Source organism: Neolamprologus brichardi, chromosome 5, assembly GCF_056152115.1.
Source record: "Neolamprologus brichardi isolate AB-2024 chromosome 5, ASM5615211v1, whole genome shotgun sequence".
NCBI classification, from domain to species: domain Eukaryota; kingdom Metazoa; phylum Chordata; class Actinopteri; order Cichliformes; family Cichlidae; genus Neolamprologus; species Neolamprologus brichardi.
The window spans coordinates 31,596,726-31,610,846 of NC_142108.1; the positions used below are offsets into that span (position 1 = coordinate 31,596,726).

General features: G+C 38.5%; 1 protein-coding gene across 2 annotated transcripts; it reads right to left on the reverse strand.

The window, feature by feature from the left end:
- LOC102791083 (uncharacterized) lies at positions 1–13,786 on the reverse strand. 2 transcript variants are annotated; one of them, XM_087841075.1, is made up of 5 exons: positions 13,421–13,786; positions 12,593–12,728; positions 10,911–11,074; positions 4,094–4,276; positions 1–1,479 (listed from the first exon to the last, which is right to left on the reverse strand). In XM_087841075.1, the coding sequence occupies exons 1-5, from the start codon at positions 13,485–13,487 to the stop codon at positions 1,310–1,312; spliced, it is 720 nt and encodes a 239-aa protein (XP_087697201.1). In that variant the 5' UTR covers positions 13,488–13,786; the 3' UTR covers positions 1–1,309. The 2 variants fall into 2 exon arrangements, with proteins under 2 accessions (XP_087697201.1, XP_087697200.1); XM_087841074.1 differs by having other exon boundaries at positions 12,593–12,731.
- Positions 13,787–14,121: the final 335 nt, after the last annotated feature.

Sequence of the window (14,121 nt, forward strand, 5' to 3'; positions counted from 1 at the left end):
CAAAATTTAAATATGACTAACCAAAAATATATAAAAAACAAATAAACAGTATTCCTACATACAGAGTTTAGACAAAAGGAAAGTATACTACAAAGTGTTTTTAGATTAAAATACTTACATCAATGGTCTAAACTACAAACATGTGACCTTGCATCCCTTTCATTAACTGACAGATGGTGTCTGCAGAGAAGCGACTGACGCACACTGAAATGTAAGAGTCTAAACAAAGAAAGATGATGAGATTTTCACAGAACGTCAAAATGTAAACTGGCACATGAGTTTGTGACTGTACTGCTGGGTCAGCAGATTCACAAGAAAAAGGTCACATCTGTAAATGATGTTCAAGTAATTTCAGTCAACAGAAAGCGGAAGTGATGGCTCTTTTTCCATAACAACAGTGAAACAACACACGAACAAACCCTCACTCGTACGGGGCACTTTAAACAATACCAAAAAGAATAATAACATCTAACAGGTTCGATGGCAGCATTTAAAAAAAACTGCACGCTGCAAAACATCGAGGCTCATTTGAGTGAAGCTGTTATTAAGATAGCCGAGTAAATGTGACAACATTTTGTGACTCGAATGGATCAATAAATTGAATAAAATTAGATAAAATGCTTTAAAATATTTTTCTTTTAAGTTCCATGCATGCTTTTTGTAGGCACAAGTCTTTCTCATATTTAACACGCGTCAATCAAGTTGATGTTTGGTTCACTGAACATAAAAGACTCCTTTGGTAAACCTCGCAGTGCATTTTGGCTCAGTCCTGTTTTTAACAAAGCTGGGACTTTATGTAAAACTGAATCATTACTGGAACATCGCTAAAAGATCTAGAGAGTGTTTTAGAACAGGAAACGGAGCACTCGGGAAAAGACAGAGATCAAACAAAGTCATATTTCTAATGCAGGAAATCACAATAGTTGTCTAAAGGCACTGCATTTTCCATAATAGAATTTAAATAGTGACATAAGCTGGAAAAATTGCTTTACACAAAAGCACAAAGGAAAAAAAAATCAATATCTGTTATCACTTAGCACAGTTCTGTAGAGGAAATCATAACACGGACTCAGTAAAACTATCCAAGTTTAAAAGAGGGGAGACCACCAAGCTTGATATGAGCATGAAGTTACATGGCACAGGTCACTGCTATATATCAATGAAAGCAACATTAAGGCTAAACTAATATATATGTATTCCTGAAATGATAAATATTGCACTTTGTTCCCATGTAACGTGACTTACATGTGAGTACAGGGAAAAAGGCTCAAAGCACTTCCTGGGGCTGTACTGATGTCCATGATCCAGCCTAGTGTGGTGATGAAGCAAAATCTGGATTATATGCAGGCTGAGCAAGAAAGTCTGGAGTTGCAGGTGGAGCACTGGGCTTCGGCTGGGGGTACGGTGGCTGGGGGTACGCTGGCTGCTGGGGCATGGATGCAGCCTGACCATAAGGCATCGGAGGATAGGCAGGACTGACTGGAAAGTGAAAAAGGAGCTTACATGAGACTGAACATGCAGACAGCACTAAAAAAGTAACCACAACTGCAGTTCTGTAGCATAAGAAGAAGTATTATATTTTTAAAAAGTCTCTGGCAGTAATGGATGTGTTTATTTGTGTTTATTTTCAATGATTCATCAACTTTACTTTAGCCAGTCGCAGTATTTTACACAACATGACTCACAGAAATAAGCTTCCGCTTCAGAGGCTAAATCAACTCTGTAGAAATATTTTGTAAATTGTACTATTAATTAGGGCTGCCACGATTAGCCAACTAGTCACGATTACATCGACTATTAAAATCGTCGACAACTACTTTAATAGTCGACGCGTCGTTTGAAGCTTTGTAAGATCCCAAAAGACGCAGGAATGAGTAGTAGGATTTAAGAGTGTAATAACGGACTGAAGCAGAAGATGGCAGCACTGCATGTACAAGGATGCCAGCTGCCGTTAAACCCCGAAGAAGAAGAAACTGTGTCCCAGAATTCATAGCGCAGCCCAGCTCAGTTTACAACAATGGCGGCAGCTAGTTAGTTTTAATATTACTCTTATTATTCTTTCTGGGTCACAAAATAAACGTTTAACTTATTTTCAGGCGAGAATGTAGCTGTGTAAACCTCAAATATCTGCTCAGTTTATCAAGACACCACATATTTTCAAAAGCGCTCCGACGTTTTCGGAGACGTCTGTTACTCACTAGCTCGATAGCTAGCCGGGGGCTAGGCTCACTAGAGCTCGTGAGAACACCGGACTCCCGGCAGATCGTTTTCAAACCCACCGCCGTCTTTCACTACTCAGGTTAAACATATATAAGTCACTTAGACAACTTAAAAATGTTATTGTTTGGCTTTTTTTTTTTTTTTTTAGTATTTTATTTGTTCCTGAGTAAATCAGTTTGGCTGAGATTAAAGTTTCTCAGCCAAAAAGTTTTTACACAGCTGAATAAACATCAAGCAGACAGCTGATTATCAGAAGTGTTAGATGCTCCAGAATATACTCCGGTGTCCTGTTATATTTTAGATAGCAAGGAGTTTATTAAACTTCACCGAAACAATCTGCAAATTTCATTAAAATTTAATAAACTATCATCTTGTCTTTATTTTTAGTTAGCACATACCTTAAACACTTAAAGCTGTAAGCTAATGATAGTTATATAAGAGCAGATGCTGCTGGTGCAATAAGCTGTACGTTTTATGTCCAATGGATGATGATCTGACTAGTCGACTATCAAAATAATCATTTGTGGCAGCCCTACTATTAATATTTCCACAGATGCGCAGTTCTGGGTTTCAAAGCCCACCTTTCACCTGGTTGTTTGTTCTGCAAACAAATATATTCTCTTTAGTTAAATACGGGCCACTTTTCCAGGAAGCATTTTCAAAAAACTGAGTTTAAAAATAAACTGAGTTGATTCACTTTGAGATAACTCTGAGTTTCCTGTTTCAGAACAGCTGATCAGATTTAGTTCAACAACCTCAAGTATATTCACCCAGAGTTAAGCATCTGCATTAGTAAAGGAAGAAAGCCACATCAGTGGAGCTGTGGCATCACGATTCACCATGGCAACAGGTAAATAAAGAGCATGAGAAATATGAAGACCACTCAGTGCTGAGCAGGATATTGATCGTCCCTCTTTCATCATCACTTTTAATGTCTGCTGGAAAGCTGGAATCCAAATGTTGCATTTGATTTTTAAATCAATCTTTTCTAATTATTCAGCGGTAACCTGACAGGGACAAAATGTAGAGACCAGGAACTGATGATAAAAATCTACAGAAACTCATTAGACACAGTTCGCTGATGGATCTGTGATATTAGTTACCCAGACAGCAACAGACTCCACCTTCAAGTCAGTTTATTAAATGAAAACCTGCCTTCACAGCAGGTTATGACCATTTTGTTGTTTGAATAATTATTCTCTAAACATTTCTTTCTTTTTTCTTGCCATTACTGGATAGAAATGCATAATGAGATTCTAAGAAAAAATGTTCCCCAGTTTAATCTGTTCTAATCTGATCTGATTTCAGCCTTCACTGATAGATAATGGCTCTTACAGCCATAGCACTATCACATTTAACTGAAAAAAGCAAGGCAGCTTCCTGAGTCTTTAATGAATGTAAAATCACATCAGTAGAGACAAACATGTTATAAGAAAAGTCTCAGCTTTTGCAAGGAAACTGGCTGACAGTCTGAAAACATTACTGCCCAAGTTATAGACTGTATAGATTTTATTCTGAGCTGATCATAAAACAGTGATGTAATCGCTGTCATCGCTTATTCATGGCTGTCAAAGCTCTCACGTTAATTACACAAAATAGCAAAACATCCCATAGCGTTTCGGTTTCTGTAAAAATGTACACTTCCACGCTGTGAACGCTGACAGTGACTTTATGAATAAGAAAATGACTCAGTGTGTCACACAAGTGGTTCAGGTCCAGCAGGACGGGAGGAGTCAGAGAGAAGCTCAGGGTCTGTTCCCAGTAACCAACAGAAAACAGGAGTTTCTCTCAGCTCGCAGTTAACAAACTCAGACTCGTTAGCTAAACCTGCTTCCTGGAATAGAGCTCAAGGCAAATCATAAACCACACTCACTGGCTTCCTGATAAGATGGCGGTGGTCCAACTGTTAATGGCTGTCCATGGTAGGGCGGTGTGAGGATAGGCTGAGCTGGGTAGCCAGGCTGGGGTGGATGGTGGGGCATTTCCTGGTAGGATTCAGGGGGAACGGGTGCTGCCGTTGGATGCTGAGGAGTGTTGCTGACCTGGGTAGTGGCCTCTATCACAGGTGTAAGCAAATAAGTAACAAAAAGTTAGAAATGGAGAAACATGCTACATATTATCCATATTATTGTCATTTATAGGTAATATTCTAATAAAGATTCAAAAATACATTTTTACCAAAGGAAGGAGAAGAGCAAATGATGCACTTTGAGTTAAGATACATCATTTATCATCCTCTCCTTAAGGTCTGCATCAAAGAAACTAAACATGATGTCGTTTGCTTATTGAATATACACAGATTTACACTTTTGAAGTTTACAGAGACTCAAAGAAACTCTTTGAGAGATTTTTATCATCGTCAGAGTGTAAACTGATCTCCGTGTAAGTACAGTGAAAATGAAAAGGCACTGCTTAGAACAGGAAAGAAGAAAACTTGTGGAAAACAAGGTGTCTTTAAACAGGGGGTGTCATCACAACCACTTCCTGTAAATGACGTGGGGTTGTCATGGAAACAATGAGTCACACAGGGTGGAGCTCTGACATTCCTGGATTTGATCCCATCATGCAGCGGCTTAAGCCAAAGATGCCACATTGTGTTCCTCACTTTATTGTAGCCTCTCTGCCAGAAGAATTTCCCCTAACGGCAAAACATTTACGAGCTGACCAAACTGACAGGAAGTCGGAAATGTAAAAATGGTTGACTGTAAATACTGACAACAGTCAGCTAAAGTACCGATTTGCAAAACAGAAATGTGTTTATTTGACACGACAAACTGTTGGTTGAACATAATGTAATCATGTTACGCATTTCCATGTAATTACATCACGTTATGTACAATAACCCATTCTTTATCATGTCACATGAACACATTTACATAAAACTAACAAGTAGTAATGATTTAAAAACATAAACACTGTATGTACATGTTAAATGAACACATGGGATCTAACCAGCACTAAGGGGGTTAAATTAAGATTAAGACATGGTCTATTTATAGAAGTCTAGAGACTCAGAGTTAAATATTCATGTGTGAGGACAATTATGCATTTATGAGTGAATAAACTTTGGAGGCCACCGAACATGCTGTTACGCTCTGAACCTGAGAAGTAGATGGACCTGTGATTGTAGGTTGCACATACATCTGAGCTGTTTTTCAGATGTTTTTGACTAACGTGTTTATTGACGGGGGATATCGATTCTGCCATGTCTTAAAAGAAATGCAAAACAACAGCCTAATGGGGCTGGTCACAACCAAGCAACAGGAAATCCTTACAGCAACCTAAGTGTTTACTGCTCAGAGGTAGATCTGCAGATTCTTTGCACCGATCACATTTCATGTACAGCGTAAAAACAACACTAGAAACTACAGGCAAGGCACAGCCTGCTTATTTAAATAAAAAAGAAATTTTGTCCCAAGTAGAAGGGAGCAGAAAAAGCAAATTCAGCAATCATTTGATGAGCAGGGGTGGAGATTAGGAATGTAGAATTATTTAAATGACATTGAAAATGCAATTCTCCAACAGATCGCAAATTGAGCACTCCCAAAATCCCAGCGCTACACCTTACGCCTGATCGCCAATCACAGCTGTTCACTGCATCGTAGTCTGGAGGAGTAACACTACATCAAAGACAGGCAACAGACGGTCAAAACAAAAATCAAATGTCTGGAGCAGCAGAACGCGAGCTTGCTTCCAAAAGCAGGTCTGCTGTTTTGGATTTAGAACAATCATGTTAACCAAGAAGAAATCATCTGCGAAGAGTGCACAGCGAACTTATTTAACCACCTGAAAACACACCTGCAAGGCGAAGTAAAAAAATGCAATTGTTGCTAAGGTTAATCATCATGTGGTTGCTGGAGTACTTTTCTATGCTGTGGTGTGCTGGGGGAGCAGCACAGCAAAGAAGGACTCATCCAGGCTGGAAAAACTGATCAGGAAGGCTGGCTCTGTGGTTGGCATGAAGCTGGACACTCTGGTGACAGTGGCAGAGAAAAGGACACTAAAGAAACTGCTGGATATTATGGACAATGCTGGGCATCCTCTGCACACGGCCATAAACAACCAGAAGAGTCTGTTCAGTGACAGGTTGCTTCTCCCAAAGACAAGAACCAACAGACTTAAAAACTCCTTTGTCCCACACGCCATCAGACTGTTTAACTCCTCTCTGGAGGGGAGAGGGAGGGGAAACAGGAGGACAAAGGAGGGGGGAACAACTAAGCTGTAGTGTCTCTCCACTTCACTGTGTAATACCTTTGTGCAATACTTTTTGTTAACAATCATACTTGAAATGTGCAATTCACTTGTATTTTTATTTTTATTTTTATTCCTATTTATTCTATTTATCCCCTTTGTATATTTTATCTATATATGTCTTTGTATTTATATATGTGTGTGTGTGTGTGTGTGTATATATATATATATATATATATATATATATAATATTCTTGACTCTGTAACTTCTGTCGGTGCTGTGCTTTTTGGAAAACAAATTTCCCAGAGGAACCTACCCGAGGGATTAATAAAGTTCTATCTTATCTTATCTTATCTTATCATCCAACATCAACTCAGATGTACATAAAAGCGAACCTGTACAGCTCTTCGTGGTATCGCTAGAGCTCACAAAGAAGCACAATCTCATTTGGCCAAGGTAAGTAATTAAGGCTTTAGGTAATATAGCACATTTAAAAACAGAAAGTTTGCCCAAAGTGAATAATGCCTATAATGAAAAAAGAAGAGGGCCAAGGATTAAGCCCTGGGGCACCTCACAAGAAAGTGGGGCTGAGGTGGACTTTTTCAACATTAACACTGAAAGTTCTGCGACTCAAATATGAATGAAGCCAATTCAGTGCAGCACCTTTGATGCCAACCAGGTGTTCCACATGGGAGATAAGAATACTGTGGTCAACAGCATCAAACGCTGCAGTAAGATCTAAAAGCACGAGGATGACCGAAATTCCACAATCAGTAGCTAAAAGGAAAAAAAACGTAAAAGTGCTGTTTCAGTGGAGTGTAGCTGTTTAAAACCAGACTGAAAAACTTCCATCATACCATTAGTATCTATATTCAGATGGATAAAAACTATTTTCTCCAATAACTCTGAGAAGAATGGAACTTTTGAAATGAGGGGTCAGCGCCAGGTTTTTGATAATAAAGGGTTTACAACTGCATGTTTAAAACCATCAGGAAGCACACTGGAAGTAATACTGCTATTTATAAGAGCGAGGACTGAGGTTCCAATAGAAGGGAAAACGTCTATAAAGAGCCATGCAGGAATAAAACATCCATGGGAATAACCTTTCCAAAGTGCCAATGCGGGCACTATATGCAAAGCATCCAAGGGGAAAGAGATTGAGCTCTAAGATCTGTTGAGTACTTTGCTATGAGTTTCCATCACGCAGAAACCAAGAATGGAGTGAAAAAATTTATGTTTCACTTTTAGGAAATGAATAAATATCTTATTTGTCTGCAATTAAGTTTTATTTAAGAAGACTATAGCACAATGGGGAAAGCAGGGATGTGTTGATGTAATTTTGCATTAAGTTTTTGTACAATTTTCTTTAAACTTACGTAATTTTTTTGCTCAAAGAGAGGCACTGAATTTAAATGAATGATGAGTAACAGCTTTATTACAGCACACATATTTGCAAAGTAGCAGGATCACAGCATGACATGCACATGAAATCTGTGTTATGTGACGTCTCTAAATTTATTATGAATATTTTAAGGCCTAATTTAGTTTATATTGAATAATCGTGATAATAGTAATCCTAAAATTGGGTAAAATGATAAGGATTAGCATTTTGGCTATAATTGTGCAACCTTAGGGGTTTTGCAATCTCATTACTGTCAAGAAGTGACAAAGTGATGAAAACACAAGGCTTCCTTGCACAGTACATGGTATTCAACTTCCTACTGAAAATAACAACTGTAAAAAACAAACAAACAAAATTCCCTTTCATTATTAAAATCTATAAAATCTTAGTCTGCATTTTATCCAGCATTACATAATCCTTATTTCTATTAGCATTATTGCTATTAGCATTATTGCTGCTATTATTGCTATTAGCATTATTGCTGCTATTATTGCTATTAGCATTATTGCTATTAGCATTATTGCTGCTATTATTGCTATTAGCATTATTGCTATTAGCATTATTGCTGCTATTATTTCTATTAGCATTATTGCTGCTATTATTGCTCCTCGTAAATAATAGAATCATTACAGCTATGCTGTGTCTAACAGGTTTGAAATATTGACAATGATTCTGGCTACAGAGACAATACTCAGTAGGATCAGTTAACTGCTGGCTCTGATCTTTTCATGTCATTTGAGAAAAAACAAAATAAAGATGCTAGAGTTCAAAGCCCCACACAGCTGTTTCTGAGCGCCTTAAAGTTGGTATTTGAAAAATTGATACGGCTGAGCTCAAAGAATTTAAAGCACTCGAATAAGCAGAAGCAAAACTCAAGTAAAGACATGACCCCTGAAGTGGAAAAAACAAAAACCACACCAGCATCAAACTCGAAACAGCAATTATCTCTGATGACGTGTTGACTCATTGCCCTGTGGCATGTACGCTCACCAAGAACACCAATGGAAGGCAAAACCTCGTCAAACACCAACAAGGAGCTGAAAAGTTTACAAAGCCTCCAATACTGCAGTGATTCTGAAACATTAGGTCAGGGGAGGCTCTGGATCTCAGTTGTTGTGTTTCTTGTCAGACCAAACTGCTGAGGTAATAAAAGTCATGTGGTAGGTGAGCCAACAGTCTACAAACGAGGCCCTCATGGTCTCAGACAAATGCTCCAACTCACCAGTCAATCACTGCAATGTATGAGAAATCACCCAAATGTCAGACTCACACTAACAGGTCCTTGTTCACATGAAGTCTTCCAAGTACTTCATTCATTTGACTGAGCCGCGCACTTTAGGTTTTTGCATATTGCATCACACAGGCAGGAGGTGAAATCCAGCATCACTAATCTTTTTCAGTGTTTGACATGTTTTGTCCTGCAAGGCTCCGACTTACTGTGAATATGGCTCTATTCACAGGAACTCAGCAGTCTCTTCTAGTTGACTAACAGGTTTGTTCTAGAGGACAGATACATTTCACAGGTTTCAGCAGCTGAGTTACTGAAGACTAGAATGAGAAGTTTTGCTGACAAGAAGCAGATTTGTTTAAATAATCATTGACTCGTCAACTAATCAAAGGAATTAAGATTAGTCGACTATGAAAATAATCGTTAGTTGCAGCCCTACCAGTGAGTAAAGATAATCACATTATTGTCTTTGTGGACTTTTTCATCTCTGATAAAAGACATCAAGAGGATGAAACTTTGACAGTTAAAAAAAAGAAAGTCAGCAGCTACTGATGAAAGTTTAATTGGCATTTTCATAGGGTTTTCTCTTTTAGCCACTATAAAAACAAATGAGACATTTGTTTGATGACAGCATTGAAGTGCAGACAACGAGGATAAGAGACGCTTGGAGGGAGGAATTGGGCATAGAAATATCAGAATCAATGTGGGACAAATGCCTATCAAAAATTCATTCCTGCTCTGTTAACAGCAAACATCAATTAACACAATTTAAAATTGTCCATCGGCTACATTATTCCAAAGTTCGGCTACACAAAATTTATCCTTCAACTTCCCCCATATGTGACAGATGTAAAACATCAGAGAGCACATTGGCTCACGCTTTCTGGCATTGCCCCTCATTGACCAATTTTTGGTCCAAAGTATTTGATTGGTTCTCTAAAGCTTATGGGATTTCCATCTCACCCAATCCAGAAATTGCAGTTTTTGGCTGTGTACGTTCCAGAACTATCCCTGCGACTGTGCGGGTGCCAATCGACCTCGGAATGATGATTGCGAAAAGACTTATTCTAAAGGAATGGAAGTCCGCTGCTCCTCCCTCCTTCAGTGTCTGGCTCAATGACATGTTATCAGTCATTCAACTGGAAAAAGTTCGATACCTGCAAACACCTGCAGCAAATGTTTTCTCAAAATCCTGGACTCCGTTTTGTACTCACCTTGAGAAAGCTCACGTTGTATAAACATGTACCGTGGCACTGCAATTTCCCTGTTTATTACATATTCATGACATTTAATTCATTATGGATACTGGTAGTTTCTAATTTTAATGTTTTCTTTCTTTTGTCTTTCCCTATTGATAATTATTATTGTGCTATTTCTTGTCCTATCATCTCAGCGCCTGAGCTGTATTTGTTTGTTGAGGGGTTTTCTATGCTGAAAAAATTAAAATAAAATATTGGAAAACAAATGAGGTGCCTTAAACTCCGTCATGCCACAGTGCCTACTCTTAAGTTTAAGGCATCAATGCATGAAAAGTGTGTTTTGAGAGCTTGAAATATTCTGTAAATACCAAAACGCACAAAACAACAGCCTTCAGATCTATATCGAAGGCCTTGACTATACTTTGTGTAGGTTTGAGTAAAGTAAAATCCGTCATCAGAGAAAGCGTGTGAGAATCTGTTCGTGTATCTGTGACTGCCAATATTTTTTGACTGCAATAACGCTACATTACAATGCACCAACTGTAGTAAATGTAAAGGTGCCTTCCAGAAGTTTCACACGAATGACTAAAGTCGTCTTTGCTCACAACCGAGTCCAGTCAAGGTTTAAAGCATCGCCCAAATTAAAGTACTAGTTCTAGTAAAACTTACCACGTTTGTTGCACAGCTTGTAGAGGCAGCAGCTGGGGCAGACGCAGCAGCAGAAGATGAGGAACACAAAGGGGATGATGCTCATGCCAACAATGAGAATGAGTAATGTTTTGTTGTTGATAGCAGTTAACTGATCCTGAAAAGTTTTGTCAGCATCTTCGCTGCTGAAAAAGAAGCAAAGTAAGGATTATGTTCAAACCAAAATAGGAAAAAAACAAAAATAAAACAAAGTATTACAGCTAATTTTCAAAACTTCCAACTATGCAACAACTCCTCGTGCTATCGTTGTGTCTGCTACATTTTTTGCAACACTGACTGAAAAACAGGTGTAGGTGTGTTATCTTCCAACAACCAGCACACAGCATGCAAAAGCCCTTTTTCTACCCCGATACCCTGTCAGTCCTCCAGCGAGTAAGCAAAGCAGCACACTGATGGATGTTATGTGAATGAAGGCCTTCGTTTCAGTCTAGTGCACTTTGGCTTTATGCTGATGGCCGTGCGCAGGAAGACATTGCGTCCTGTTTTTGAACACCTACATTACTGCACAGGTGGCCTTAAACACATTTATACTGGGAGAAAAGACAGATTTAAATAGAAATCACCACAGATGGGCAGTAACGCGTTACTGTAATCTGATTACTTTTTTCAAGTAACGAGTAAAGTAAGGGATTACTGTTGCAAAAACGGTAATTAGATTACCGTTACTTTCCCGTAGGAACGCTGCGTTACTGCGTTACTAAAACCGTGATTTTTTTGCGAGAATGTCTCATGACAGTGACGTAAGCGAGTGCGACGTTCGTGACAACAGCTGTGTGCAGATCAACAATGGATCATATATCGAGTGCAGAGAGAGTATGAGCGTGCAGCGTTTAAAGCGTGGAAGTACTGACCTTACTTTGAGTTTGATTCCATAAAAAGTGACAAAAACATTAGTGTCCGTTGTGCGTGGGAAGAAAACTTCTTTTTACAGCGAAAAAACCCTAAACTTCCGAGCAAGCTCCGAGTGCGCTACCACGTAATGGGAAACTCACAGAGAAACTCGCGGATTCTTCCACTGACCGCTGCACACCCGCACCAGGGTAACCCTCCGCCTACCCCACTCCTGCTTTACAGGTGAAAATAGAGCAACAGGACCGCTGTGACTTTATTTATTTTCTGCTGTGTTTTACTTGCATCTATTTGAAAGAGTGAGTGTAAACACAAAAAAATATTTTATTTTATGTGCTGGAATGTGCAGAAAATAAGTTTAAATGTTAAACAAATTTCTTCCAGTCAGACAATGTTGCATATAATTTAATTTTTGCTTGATGCATAAAGTTAAAAGATTAAAACTAATAAAACAAGTTTTAAAAAGAGACTTTTCCATTTGATTACATTTTGTATGATGGATTATGTAGAAAAAGTAGAATTGGGCTGAAAGATCTATCACTTTATCACCTATTCAGGTTGTAAATCGTGTTGTTAAAAAGTAACTAAGTAACTAAGTAATTAATTACTTTTGAAAATAAGTAATCAGTAAAGTAACGGGATTACTTTTTGGGGAAGTAATCGGTAATTAGTTACTGATTACTTTTTTCAAGTAACTTGACCAACACTGGAAATCACTTTCTAAAATAGTAAATTGTTAATTTTACACAAATGCAGTTTTTTTTGTGGATTGCAGATTGAAAATGAAAACATACCACTCTTCTTGGTGATCTTCGTCAAAGCGTTTTGAAGAATCTAAACAACAATATCTGCTGTTGCAGTCCCCACAGCAAAATTTTCTGTGGCATTTCTGGGCTTCCGTACCACTGTAGGCCAGGCAGTCGTCCCCTCCTGCTGTAACAGAGCAGACCGAGAAAATCAGAGAGGGGCAGCAAAAGTTAGCTCGTTTCAGGTCAATCAATTAGTTATTAAAATTAACTTTTCAGCACTGCAACATTTTGACTTTTAGGGAATTGGTGATTCACTGTCACTTTAGCTCTTGGTGGTGTTTAAGTGTACTACGCTGTACAGAGGTGATGTTTTCACACACTTATCTATGCTCGGCCCTGAATTTGAAACCCTGCTGCTTCCACTTGGTGGTCTCTGAATGATGTAGTTTGTACTGCTGCTAAATGATCGTTCACACGTTTCTTGTTAATTAGCGGGCAGCTCGAGTGACCAGAATATAGTGGATAAAAAAATATAACCTAAAACATATGAAAATAGCCACCGACACTGACTGATTGTATATTCTTTTTTAAATGACTTTCATTTCTTTTTTTAATGGGTCTGTAACAAACTAATCCTACAGTGTTATTAAAAGGTTAAAACACAAGCTGTAACTTAAGAAAAACAAAAGAAAAGAAAAGATGTCTTGATTAGTTTTATGGCCTTTCATAAAAATGAAAAGTTTTCGGATACTTAGACGCTACGTCACTGACTTCGCCCTAAACGTGGTCTGAAGTAACATCACAGACTGCTTGGTGGTCAGCGGCTACAAGAAAACACAGCGGCCGTTTAAGGATGAACATAATTAAACTTACCGGATACACAAGGGGACATGATCACAAACAGAGCCAGCACGACTGCACAACACAGGCCTGACGCCATGTCCGTGTGTAAAACTTTCCCGGATTCACTCACGGACCCGGGAATCTTCCCCGACAGTTACCCTGATCCGCACAGAGACTGCTGCACAGATCGTCTATACGCGAAGCCGCCTCACTCAGTTCGTGTTCCAGCCCACTGACACACTTATTCCACGGACTGTGCAGAATCACGGGTCTGTAAACACATCTTTACACACGGTTGCACCATAGACGGTATGAAACCGGTTACGAGCTGCGAACAAAAAGTCTTTTAAGAAATTGTTAACAGAAATGTTTAAAGGGACGAGGCTGCAGACACGAGCGGACCTCCTCAGAGGAAGTTATTCTTCCCTCTTGTCGTCTTTTTCCGGTAAGTTATTGAGCTGATGAAAAAAATACATTTTTTTTCTCTTTTTTACAATTTAAACTAATGTAAAAATTATTGCGTATTTTATTTATTCGGGTATCCGAATAGTAATATTACCCACTGCTAACTAGCTTGAATATCAGTGACCATTGTTAATTATTTTACTCTATCTTATTACTTTGCATTTTAAAAAGTAGTTTACAGACTTGTAATTCGCAATATTTCAGAAATATTGTACATTTAACTCTTTGCTGTTTCTGACAAACCACCACAGTGAAATGCATTTTTA